General features: G+C 39.5%; 1 protein-coding gene across 1 annotated transcript in view; it reads left to right on the top strand.

Moving 5' to 3' along the window:
- The window catches only part of LOC134410567 (solute carrier family 2, facilitated glucose transporter member 11-like), a 39,302-nt gene extending 34,745 nt beyond the window's left edge, over positions 1-4,557 (top strand). Inside the window, exon 12 of the mRNA XM_063143894.1 lies at positions 4,319-4,557. Coding sequence (XP_062999964.1) covers positions 4,319-4,528 — 210 coding nt within the window. The 3' untranslated portion in view covers positions 4,529-4,557. The remainder of the gene's footprint in view (positions 1-4,318) is intronic.
- The last annotated feature ends 8,666 nt before the right edge of the window (positions 4,558-13,223 follow it).

Here is a 13,223-nt window from a genome sequence, read left to right as displayed (position 1 = left end):
GGCCCCCAAGGGGGCGTGGCCTCAGTCACATTTATTTATTTATTACATTTTTATATTGCCCAATAGCCGAAGCTCTCTGTGTGGTTCACAAAAGTAAATGATAGCAACCAATGAGTGCCAAAGGCACACAACTACTATAATAATATACTAAATACTAAAATAAGAATTAACACTTACATAAATCCATTTCTTTATTTTTATAACATAATAAACAACCACAACCAGCAATCATCACCAGCAAGAGAAGGAGCATTATTAATATTAGAATCAGCATCCATTATCACCATCACCAGCAAGAGAAGGAGCATTATTAACAAATGAAGCAGAAAATTCATATTAACAAATGAAGCAGAAAAATCTAGTACAATAAAAAGAAAGCCATACTGTAAAATAACCATAATCTCAAAGACATAGGGCTCATCTACACCAAGCAGGATATAACACTATGAAAGTGGATGGAAGTGGTGTATAAAAGGCAGGAGCCATACTACTGCTTTATAGTGGTACTGAAGTGCACTGACAACTGTTGGGGCCCATGACACATCTATACCAAGCAGGATATTACATTATAAAAGTGGTTATGAAAGCAGTATATGGTACATGTCAATGGGCCCCAACAGTTGTCAGTGCACTTCAATACCACTATAAAGCAGTAGTGTAGATCCTGCATGTTATATACCGCTTTCATAGTGGAATATCCTGCTTGGTGTAGATGAGCCTTAAGTCAAAAATAAAAATTCATTCACACACACACTCAAGGTAAAATAACAACAGCAATACACACCTCACATATGCTCATCAAAGACAATAAAAATTAAAATCCACACACCCTACACACTCACCCAGCATGGAAAAAACTCCACACCCTCCCCAAGACGATCTAAAAAAAACCAAAACTCCACACATACTTAACTGGGGGTGGGGGATAAATCCATCCCACACTCACCAAAGGCAAAATAATAAAAATCTACAGCAACACCCCCCAAGGCAAACAATAAAATAACATCAAAAGTGCAATACTTACTCACCCAAGGCATCATCATCAACAACAACATCATCATAGTGCGGTGTAGTGGCTAAAGTGTTGGACTGGCAGCTGGGAGAATCGGGTTCTAGTCCCCACTCAGCCATGGAGTGACTTTAGGCCAGTCACAAACTCCCCAACCCACCTCACAGGGTTGTTGATGATGATGATTTACATTTATATACCGCCCCATAGCCGAAACTCTCTGGGTGGTTTACAAAAGTTTAAAACAGTGAATGTTAAAAACTAATACACAAAATTTAAAACCATAAAAAGCAGGAGGGAGGAAGCAAGCCCGCCACAGCCACGTACCTTGTTTCCTGATGAACTGAACCGGGCTGCTGCTTTGTCCACCTGGGCTCCGCTTGAAGCAGGGAGGGGAGGGGAGGCGAGCTATTCTCAGAAGTCCCTGGGCCGATCTGAATCAAGCTCCCCACCCCACCCCATGCACTGGGCGCAGCTGCAGGCCCAGGCGCTGGAAGCCTGGGCCCAGCCGAGGCGAGCCCCGCGTGTGGCGGGCGCAGCTGCAGGCCCGGGTGCCGGGAAGAAGCCTGGGCCCAGCTGAGCATAAATATATTGTGTGAAGCATATGATATATGGGCCTTGTTCACAACAAGTAATACGACCCTAACAACTAATAGTTAGAATCATGCAGCAGCAAGTCCATGCGCTGCCTCCCATCTGCTCATCCCTTCCACTTTCCATCCACCACCACTTCCATTTTCCATCCACCTTCATTAACCCACCCTCTGGAAAACTCTCCCTTGTGTGGTTCGGGAGGCTGAAACTGTAGTAACTTTTAAACGCCTCCTAAAAACATATATTTTTAAACAAGCCTTCCCTCAACTGTGATTTATTCTGGTCTTATGTGATTTTAAAGTTTTAAAGTGGATTTTATGGTTTTAGTTGTATACTGCCTAGAGAGCTTAGGCTGCTGGGCAGTATAAATATGTAATAAATAAATAACGCAGGAATGTTCCCCAATGTGCCAACCAGAACGACAAACCATGCGCTAGTCAATAAGGCTCCTCTATTCTTCTCTTCCATCAAAAAACATTTCAATAAAGAATGTTTCTTACACAATCCATAAATTGGTATTATGCACAAACCAGAACATACTAAGCTACTGTGTATGTGCTTGATCATACTTCTAAAACAGCTCCTACTTCTAAAACAGTTAAAAATATTATCCAAAAATGTTTCAATTGGATAATAAAGATTTTGAGAACGCACCTGAACATGGGACACTTCTGCCTAGTTACCTACATAGAAGTAGCAGAACGTGGATTTTCACCTAATTCTGTTGCGTTTATATGGAAAATTCTAACACTTGAATGTAAAGACAGGATCAGGGAGCTGGAAGACGTTCTATATGAAATTATCCGCAATAAACGGCGTTTAAAATGTTTGTATTTACCTTTCAATTAAAGGTAGAAATTATCAACATGGCATTCAATTTAAAACAGACCATAATAAAATAAAGTATGATAAGATCCAAGGACTCTGAGCTTATGAAAACTGCCTTACTAGGAGACTTACCAAAGGACAGTATTTACAAGCAACTCTTTCCATGTTTATACTACCCTTCCATAGTATAAAAATTAAATGTTCACTTCTCTCTATTTCCACCCCAGGGTGGGTCAGGGATAGAATTAAGCAAAATGTGGCTCAGATTCACTTCTCAGATAAATACAAGCTGTCTTTAAGACATGTATGCCAGTGTTTAACTTCAAAAGGCACACTTTTAAAATTCATAAAAATAGAGACAGCAACAAAACAGCCCCACCACCACCACCAAAAAAACCCCCACTCAGGATCTAAATACCAGCAGCAAAACATAATCTCATAACTCAAATGATTCTGAAAACCTTTTGAAATAACATTCTTGTAAATTGATGCATGGCTATTAATAGAAAATGAGAAGAGACTCCCAAGGGAGCAGGTCTCATAACTCAGGTGCATTTACAGAGTGCTTTAAGTCCCTTTTTGTTGGCAGGTTTATTGTGTGCCTATCAGCTATAGAACCGGTAGAGATTTAAGGGGTGCAGCATTACCTCCATCCCTACACCTCTATGGAATTTCCTCCTGTCAAGCAGCTAGAGAAGGAGCAGCAATTTATGGTGCAATCCGATCCATGCTTACTCAGAAGTAAATCTCACTGTGCTCACCTCCAGGCTCCGATGTAACAGCGCTGCGTTCAGCTGGGTATTATGCACAATATTGCAAAGCCACCAGGAGCAGCGACTTCATACAAACTGCTGCGCCTCTGGACCCCACAGACGACGACGGCGCCCGCCTGCGCCTCTCAAAAACTCATATTTGGTGCCCTGGCCTCCATTTTGCTGCTGCTGCCCACTCCGAGAAAGCGCCGCCAGCACCAGCCGGAAGCCACCTCTCCTCCGCCGGGTCTTGGTGCATGCTGGGAGCGGGCAACAGGTCTCCCAGCTCCTCCCCGCCAGCAGAGAGGAGAAGGGGAGGGCGTCGCCAGGGGCGGGGGCTGCGAGGCCCGTTCTCAGAGAACGGGTCTCCCAGCTCCTTTTCCCCCAGCGACACCAGTCTACGCCTCTGCTGACGCGCGTGCGTCAGCACAGAGTAGTAGACCGAGTAGTAGACCAGCATCGCCGGGGGCGGGGGCTGCGAGGCCCGTTCTTGGAGAACGAGTCTCCCAGCTCCTTTTCCCCCAGCGACGCCGGTCTACTCCTCTGTGCTGACGCGCTTGCGCCACCATAGAGGATAAGGGGAGAGCGTCCCTGGGGGACGCAGGGCTGGGCCAGGGCCCCAATTTTCCCAGGCATTTGGGGGGATTTTGAAATCTCCCCCTGGATCTTGCTTGGGGGTGGGATTTCCTGTCATGTCCGGGCCAATCCGGACGTTTGGTCACCCTATCATAATATAATGCAAGGTGTGGGGGTCCCCAGCCTCCTCCATTTGTGGATTGTAAGCCTATGTGGCAGGGTCTTGCTATTTACTGTGTAATCTGTACAGCACCATGTACATTGATGGTGCTATATAAATAAACAATAATAATAATAATAATAATAATAATAATAATAATAGTATATATATCTTTTGTGGTATAGTTTTAGTGCCAAGCAAGGTGCTTTAGCTTAGAAGACAAAATGTATTGTTTTGACTTTGCCAGGACTTCATCATTTTTGGCTGGAGGAGGATAGGGAGGACGTGAAATAAGAATAAAAATCTGGGAATCAAGGACATTTGTATTGCAGCAATTCAGTCTACTCTTAAATGTCAGAGCAGAGAAGCTCATGGGTTTTCTCAATTTTTGCTCTCTAGGAGGCCCTGAGTCACTTCTGCTTCCTCATCTTTCTGGCTGTGCTGACTGGGATGGGAATTTTCATCTATATCTTCCTTCCAGAGACAAAGGGGAGGTCAGTCATAGACATAACAGAAGAACTCAACAGGATACATTTGGGGAAGAAACTTGTTTTAACTGCCCTGGAAAAGAATTCTTCCACGGACAACAGTTTTTCTACCAAGTTATGATCTGCAGAGGTAAAAATAAGGTCACTATAACTGGGGTGAAATAAATAATATTTTTACTGATTTTAATATTTTAAGTGCTTTTATGTATTTCTGCCCTGAAATGCAGCTAATAAATCTTTTAAAAACAATGAACAAATAAATTAATTAATTAAAGAGACCCTTCAGGCTAAATTAGGCATAATGCCTAATTTAGGCATTAAATTTAGGTGGGGGGGTTATAATGCAAATTGTATCAATGATTGGAGCAGGCACACAGAGGAATTGTGTTTTTTCCTCCTTTGCAGTAGCGCCAATGGGGGATTTCCCCTCAAAGAAAGTACCAGATTTAGAAAAGGGGTTTCCCTCAGGACTTTCCCTCCCTATGCCTTCTCTTATCCTATTAATTATCGCCCAGCTGATACAATTCGCCTTGCAGAAAACCTGCATTTTAGATGCGAAGACATATTTAAGCATTTAGTCAGGTGTAGTTTGGCCCTTATTTGAGGAGTCCATGTCCTGAAAAGGTATGCACAGCAGCTCCTTTCATAGCCTTAGGCTTTTGTCCACTACAAGTCAAATTCCTTATGAAATTAAATTCTTCATGAAGGGAGAGAATCTCGCCGGTCCTATTTGTACTGGTTATGGAATTGTTGGCAAATGTGATAGGAGAGGAGAGGATTATAGAAGGAGTAGGTTTGAAAAAGGAAGTAAAATTACATATGTTTGCAGATGACATGTTGTTAACCGTTAAGGATCCACTTGAGATAATGGGAAGAATTAAACAACATTTGAAAGAGTTTGAAGAAGTTACGGGATTAAGAATAAATTGGGTAAAATCAGAAATGGTGACATTTAACTACACAAAAAAAGAAGTGAAAGATTGGGAAGGAAAGGAAGAGAAAATGAGAGTTAAAGAACAAATTAAATATTTGGGAATTAAAATTACTAAAAATTTAGAGGATTTAGAAAAGGAGAATCTATATAAGCTGAAAAAAGATATTATAGATAAAATAGAAAAATATAAAAGGTTAAATTTATCGTGGTTTGGGAGGATAGCTTTAGTAAAAATGAAAATTGTATCTAAGCTTAATTTTGTATTTAGAATGTTACCAATAAGAATATCGGAAAAAGAGATAAAAAGTTGACAGAATCTGTTAAATAATTATTGTAATGGAGGTAGGAAAGCGAGAATAAATAAAAAGTGGTGGTACTTAGCACAGAAGAAAGGAGGACTGGGAATCCCCAATATAAAGGCATAGTAGAAGGTATTATAGGAGTAGGGGAATTAGGTTGGTTGGAGGATGGGGTAAGAAAAGATAGAGATTGGCAATTGGAAAATATATTTTTTAGAGAGGACAGTAAAAAGAGGGGGGAAGAAATAGAAAACTCTCTTTTGAAAAAGCATTGGGAAATTTGGCGATTACATAAAAAGGAGTTATTTTCGAGTATATCTCCATTAACACCTGTGATAATGTTAAGGAACTTTCCTGGGAATTTAAAAGAGAGATCGAGTAAAATTTTAATAGAGAAAAAAATAATGAGGTTAAAAGATTGGTTGAGAGAGACGAACACTGGTAGGAAATTAGAAGAGGTGTTTAAGGGGGAGAATTTAACTTGGTTAAATTATCGGCAGTTAGAGCAATGGACAAAAAAATGGGTAAGAGATAATGGGGAGTGTAGTAAAATGACGAAATTTGAAGATTTGATTTTGAGGAAAGAAATTGAGAAAGGAGAAAATAAAAGGATAAAAGGCTTAACAAGTGAAATATATAGAATATTGGTTGAAACGGGAGAGATAGGGGAAATGGGGAAGATGATATGGGAAACCGATCTGAGGGTGCAGATAGGGCAGCAGAGTTGGGAGGGAATATGGAGACAAAGAGTGTTGAGAAATATGTCTGTGAGAATAAAAGAAAATTACTATAAAATTGTATGGAGGTGGTATCTGATTAAACAGATTAAACAGAATAAATAAGACGAATTCAGCAAATTGTTGGAGAGGATGTGGAGGGAAAGGAACGTATTTGCATATGTGGTGGGAATGCGAATTTGTGCAAAAATTGTGGAAAATGGTGTTTATTGAGATAAAAAAAATTGTGGGAATAGAGATTGAAGAGATACCTACAGTGGCATTACTATCACTATATGGTAATTTAAAGTATAATAAAGAGACTAAAGAACTGATAACAAATTTGTTGACCGCAGCAAGGTTAATCATATGTAGGAACTGGAAGGTGCAGGGAAACTATCATATAGAAGAGTGGTATAAGGAAATATGGGATATAGCTATTAATGATAAATTGACATGTAGTATAAGGTTAAGAAAAGGTATAACAAATGTAAACGAATTTGAGGGAATTTGGAAACAGTTCCTAGAATATGTATTCTCTAAAGGGGGTGGAAAACCACCACCAGAAGAAACAATGAGATTTTGGAAGCAGGAATAGATCCCGAAGGGTGGTGGGGTGCATTTATGATATGTTATGTGATTATGTAAAATTAGATAAGTATAATCTGGAATTATAAGCAATTTATGTTTTTTTTAATGTGTTAATTGTATTATGTGGTTGTATTTTAAGATGTGAAATTATTAATAAAAATTATATATAAAAAAAATGAAGGGAGAGAATTCGTACCTTTCGGCAACATAAATGCCACCAATTTATGTGAGACAGAGATTGGGTTCGCACAACATGCTAACCCACACTCAGTGGTTAAGTGTTTTGTTGTTGTTGTTGAACCGTGGGTTGTTAGTTGTCTGAATCCATTTTGTGCAGGGTTCACAAAAACCATGCAGTCTGGCTTATTTCCCTCCTGACTTCTCCCTACAATCTCCTATGGGTTAGCCTCTGGCTACCCATTGATTGGCAGAATGTTTCAAATTTTCAAAGAAAGATTCAGGGGGGCCCTTCCTTCGCTCCTCCTCTGGCTCAAATTCTCCAGTCTCTCGCTTCTGCCAGCTGAGGGCAGATGTTGTGTTGGAGCTCGCAAGCTGCAAGAGGAGAAATGTGGGAGAAACTCCTGACAGGGAATTAAGGTAGCATCCCTCCACCCATGCCCCCAATTTAAGAGGTACCCAGTGCTGGGGTGGACTGCCAGACCCTCAGACCCCTACTAAGAGGGGACCCAGTTTCTTGTCTTCCCACCACAGAGCAGTTTGGAAGGGAGGGCGTTGGCACATGTGCTACTAAGCCCCTTTCCCCTTCCTCAGACCCACTTTTCACTGCCAGCCACATACCTCCTTCTCCTACCAGCCTCAGCTCTCCTTTGGCGCCAAGCAATCACCCCTCTCGCAGCTGAGGAGGGACCCTCCTGCCATGAGGCTTTGTTCTTAGCTCAAAGCCTTGAGGGCATTCCAATGCAGCCTTGTGGCTGAAGCTAAGCAGAGCTGAGCCTGGGCAGTAACTGGATGGGAGACCAGGCCTAAACTTTCTTCTCAAATAGCTAGTGTAGCACAGTGGGGAAATGAAACCAGTTATGTAGCCAGAGGTTGGCAGTTTCAATGCCCTCTGGGAGAGGAGCCTTCACTTCATAGAATAATAGAATAACAGAGTTGGAAGGGGCCTACAAGGCCATCGAGTCCAGCCCCCTGCTCAATGCAGGAATCCACCCTAAAGCATCCCTGACAGATGGTTGTCCAGCTGCCTCTTGAATGCCTCTAGTGTGGGAGAGCTCACAACCTCCCTAGGTAACTGATTCCATTGTCGTACTGCTCTAACAGTCAGGAAGTTTTTCCTGGGGGGGCGGAGCTTGGCAGCCTGAGCGATGGCGGGTTTCTTCTGAAGCTCTGAACGGCGCTTGCCGGAAAAGGCAATTATCTCTCTTCTAATGGGCATAAATCTTTGAGCAACTGACAGAAAATGATTATAAAACCAACAGGAGCCGGGAAAGTGGAGAGATTTGGAGAGATTTGGAGAAGGGAGGTGAGATGAACTATGATTAATGCAATGTCTGTCTAAACGGCAACCTTGTCAAAAGTGAAAGTAAAGTAAACGCTGACTCTGACGCAGTTTAAAAAGAAGGAATTTACGCTTGCTGGACATTGATTTGTGTTATAACCTCTCATCTTTATCTCACATGGGAACGATTGAAATGCTGGCTTTCTAAGGTTGAAGTGGTTGACTGGTTTATTGGCGTGGCGAGAAGGGGGGGTGAAGGGGCGAAAAAAGCTGCATTTGGCATTCGGTGAGGGAGATGTGGGATGCTGAGAGACTTTGAATGATTAAATCTGATCCCCTCTAGTGAATGCTGTTGTGAACTGGATCTTTCCCCCCTCCTCGTGAAGAAGGAGCTGTGAGTGCTATATAATAGAGAAGCCAGCATAAGTTGCTAAGGAAGAGAGTTGGACTCTAAGATTTATGCCCTACCCAGAAGGGACCCATGCCCAACGTTAAAAAAAAGATCAAAAGTTGGGAAAAGCTTAATATACAAAAAAAGAAACCTTCAAATCATAATTTGGCTTACCTCTCCTTCCTGGAAAGTACAGCCCCTGGAGTTGAACAGGAAGAGGAAGATATAGACCCAGTCTCTTTGGATACAATACCAAATAAAGAAGAAAACATGGCAGAAGGGGGGAACGAAAGTGGTAGTAACCCTCCCTCTTTAATGGAAATCAAGGCGATTATAGCAGAAAATAACATTATTATTTTTAAAAAAATGGATCAGCACATGAGTGAATTCAGAAAACAAATGCGTACTATTGCGGGTAAAGCGATGGAAAATTCGGATAAGATCAAAAAGATAGAGGCTAAAGCGGATCTGGACCAGAAGAAACAAGAGGCTTTCGAAAAATCAATTAATATACAATTTAAAGAATGGGAATTGCGTTTGATTGCCGTGGAAGATCAATCTCGTAGATCTTCGCTTCGAATAAAGCAGCTGAAGGAGACGCAAGGAGAAGATCTTAGAGAAATTATCGTGAACTGGTTCAAGGAGCTGATGCCTGACATACCAACAGATGGATCGGATCTGGACCGAGTCCACCGTGTGGGGGGGAAAAACTACAAAGGGACTAGAGACATATTGGTGAAATTTGGTAACTATTACAAAAAAGAGCAAATTATGAAAGAATTGAGATCTAAGGTTCAGATACAGTGTAAAGGCAAACCAGTGCAAATTTACAATGATCTTTCTCAACGCACATTAAATTGGAGACGTAGTCTTAAACCAATAACGGAAACATTAATGAAGAATAAAATTCCTTATGCATGGGGTTACCCGGTTTTTTTTAAGATTTACATATGGGAGGAGGGAACACAGAGTAACCTCATTGGATCAAGGTAAAGATTTGCTGAAGAGGCTGGGTCTGGATGGGGAAGCAGATGGGGCTGGAGTGGGTGGGGGAGGGAATGAGGCTGGGACATCTGGAGAGTAAGAGAATTCTTAATTATGTTTGGAGATAATTGCAAATAAAAAATGCTAATATAGAAACCTGCCGGCCAGGCACAGCACTGCCTCCCCCCTCCCCCTTTAAAGTAGATGGCTGGAGTACTAGACTCACGGGGATATGGGGGGGATTAGAGTGGGGGGGTGGGGAGGGGGGGAAGGTAGGGGAGGAGGGATCGGGGTAGGAGGGTGGGGGTTTTATGTATGGAGTTTGTGTTTTTATGTAAGCAAGTTTGAATTGCTGAGCACAAGGGATCGGAAGAGATTTCAAAAGGGTGATTATGGATAAAAAGATAAAGGTATCAACACTCAATGTTAAAGGTTTAGGGGCAGTCGTGAAAAGGAAGAGAATAGAACAAATGCTAAATAAAGAGGGATCAGATATTATAATGATCCAAGAGACACACCAAGGCTCCGAGAATTCGAATATGATAAAATTAAAGTGGTTAGCCTATTATGAAAAATCATTAGGGACATCAAAAAAAAATGGAGTGGCCACTTTGATTTCAAAAAAAAGTGGGTTTATATTAGAAGAGGTAAAAAAGGATGATAAGGGTAGATATCTTATGTTAAAAGGTAAAATTGAGGGAAAGGTTTATACTTTGATTAATGTTTATGCCCCAAATGAGAGGCATAGAGAGTTTTTTATAAAGTTGTTTAAAGAAATAGAAGAATTTAAGGAGGGGTATGCTATATTAGCTGGGGATTTTAATATGGTTATGGATAATAAAATGGACAGGTCAAATCCCACTAATGCTGAAAAGAGGAACAATATGACTATATTGAATAAATTAGTAAAAGAAAATGATTATTTAGATTCGTGGCGCTTACTTAACGGGAATAGGCCTGGATTTTCATACTTTTCCCCAGTTCATCATACATACTCCAGGATAGATTATATATTTGTTTCAAAAGACTTTGCAACGAGGATTTGTAAAATGGAAATGGGGGTAATAAAAGTAACCGATCATGCCTTGTTAAGTTTAGAATTTACAGTTAAGAAAGATTATAAAGAGGCATATAGATGGAAGTTGAACATAAAGATATTGAAATACAATAAAATAGTAGATAAAATTCGGAAGGAACTGTCGGAGTCATGGGAAATTAATGAAAAAGGAGGAACAGCTGGGTCAGTCATTTGGGACACCATGAAGGCTGTAGCAAGAGGAATCTGTATTAGAGAAACATGTAGTTTAAAAAGACAACAACGTGCAGAACAGGAAAAGTTAGAGATAGAAATTAAAAATTTGGAGGAAAGATATTGGCGAAGTAAAGATAAATATAAATTAGTGGAAATACAAGCTAAGAAGAAACAATTAGAAAACTTAAATATAGAAGAGATTCAAAAGAACTTAATGTATATGAAAAGGGAATATTTTGAAAACAGTGATAAGAACTCGAGGTTGCTTGCCAAGCTCACACAAAAAGAAAAAGGGAGGAATGGGATAGAAACGTTGAAAGATAGCCGAGGGAATTATTGTCATGCAATGAAAGCTAAAATAAAAAATTTTCAGGAATTTTATCAGGAATTGTACAAGGGTAAAGAAATTCAACAAGAAAAGGTGGAGGAGTATATTGGAAGGTTTATAAAGAAGGAAATAAAATCAGAATATAAGGAGTTAATGGAGTCAGTAATAACTCAAAGAGAAGTTGAAGAAGTTATTGATAAGTTAAAAGTGGGTAAATCACCAGGAGCAGATGGTTTGGGTCCAGAATATTATAAGGTCTTCAAAGATTGTTTAGTTCCAAAATTAATGGAACTTTATAATAGGATATTATCAGGAGGGAAGATACCTGAATCATGGGAACATTCAGTGATAATTCTGATCCCAAAACCAGATAAAGATTTGACTAATCCTGATTCTTATAGACCTATTTCTTTAATAAATCAGGATGCTAAAATTTTTACATCTATTATGGCCAAACGATTAAATAAATTTTTGGCAGAATATATAGGGGCAGATCAATGTGGGTTTGTGGTAGGAAGACATATGCATAATTTAGTGGGTAGAGTTTTAAATGTAATAAATGTAATAAAAAAAGCAAATATTAAGGCAGGTATTATGGCATTAGATATTTTTAAAGCTTTTGATTGTGTGAGCTGGCAGGCACTAAAGAGTATTATAGATAAATTGGGATTTGGAAATAAATTTAAAAATGTAATAGAACAGCTATATTCCCAAAATACGGCGGTAGTGGTGGTAAATGACGGACTTACTGAAAAGATACGACTAGCCAGAGGAACAAGACAAGGATGTCCGCTCTCGCCGGTCCTTTTTGTAATGGTTATGGAAGTTTTGGCGAAGGCACTAAGGGAGGATAAAGAATTAGAAGGAATTGGAGAGGAAAGGGAGATAAAGCTAAACATGTTTGCGGATGATACTTTATTGACCATTAAGAATCCATTAAGAAAATTAGAAAGAATTAAATATCAGTTGAGGGAATTTGAGGAAATTACAGGGTTAAAAATAAATTGGTCTAAATCAGAGATGATGTTGTTTAACTATACTAAGAAGGAAGAAAAGGATTGGGAATTTAAGGGAATGGAATTGAAAGTTAAGAATGAGATTAAATATTTGGGAATTAAAATTACAAAAAATCTAGAGAATTTAGAAAGGGAAAATTTAACGAGGTTAAAGAAGGAGGTACTAGAGAAATTGGAGAAATATAAAAGATTAAATTTATCTTGGTTTGGGAGAATAGCTTTGATAAAAATGAAGATATTAGCTAAAATTAATTTTGTATTTAGGATGCTACCTATAAAAATATCAGAAACCGAGATAAAAAGTTGGCAAAATATTATTAATAAATATTGTAATGGAGAAAAGAGAGCAAGAGTGAATAAAAATAATTGGTACCTAAGCCAAAAAAAGGGGGGAATGGGTCTCCCAAACATAAAATTATACTACGTAGCAAATAGATTAAGTCATGTTGTAGAAGCAATTATGGGAGTAGGAGATTTATATTGGATGGAAGAAAAAATCATAAGTAAGGTAGAGATGAATTTGGAGAATGTTTTTTTTAAAGATGGAGGAAGAAAATGGGTTGGAAGTATAGATAATCCACTCCTGAGGACTCAATGGGAAATTTGGAGCAAATTTAAAGGGAAGCTGCTTCCGAGCAACTCTCCCTTAGCACCGATAATAATGTTAAAGAATTTCCCAGAGGATCTAAAGGGTAGATTATGTAAAATATTAAAAGAGAAAAATAAAATAAAATTAAAGGATTGGGTAAGAGATATTAAAACAAGAGAAGATATGGAAAATTTGTTAAAGGAGAAGAAGCTATCTTGGCTAGAATATGGTCAATTAGAACAATGGAATAAAAAGTG

The sequence above is a fragment of the Elgaria multicarinata genome, chromosome 18 (assembly GCF_023053635.1).
Source record: "Elgaria multicarinata webbii isolate HBS135686 ecotype San Diego chromosome 18, rElgMul1.1.pri, whole genome shotgun sequence".
NCBI lineage: Eukaryota > Metazoa > Chordata > Lepidosauria > Squamata > Anguidae > Elgaria > Elgaria multicarinata.
The sequence above is the reverse complement of the archived record's forward strand: the minus strand, read 5'-3'. Positions and strand labels throughout refer to the sequence as shown.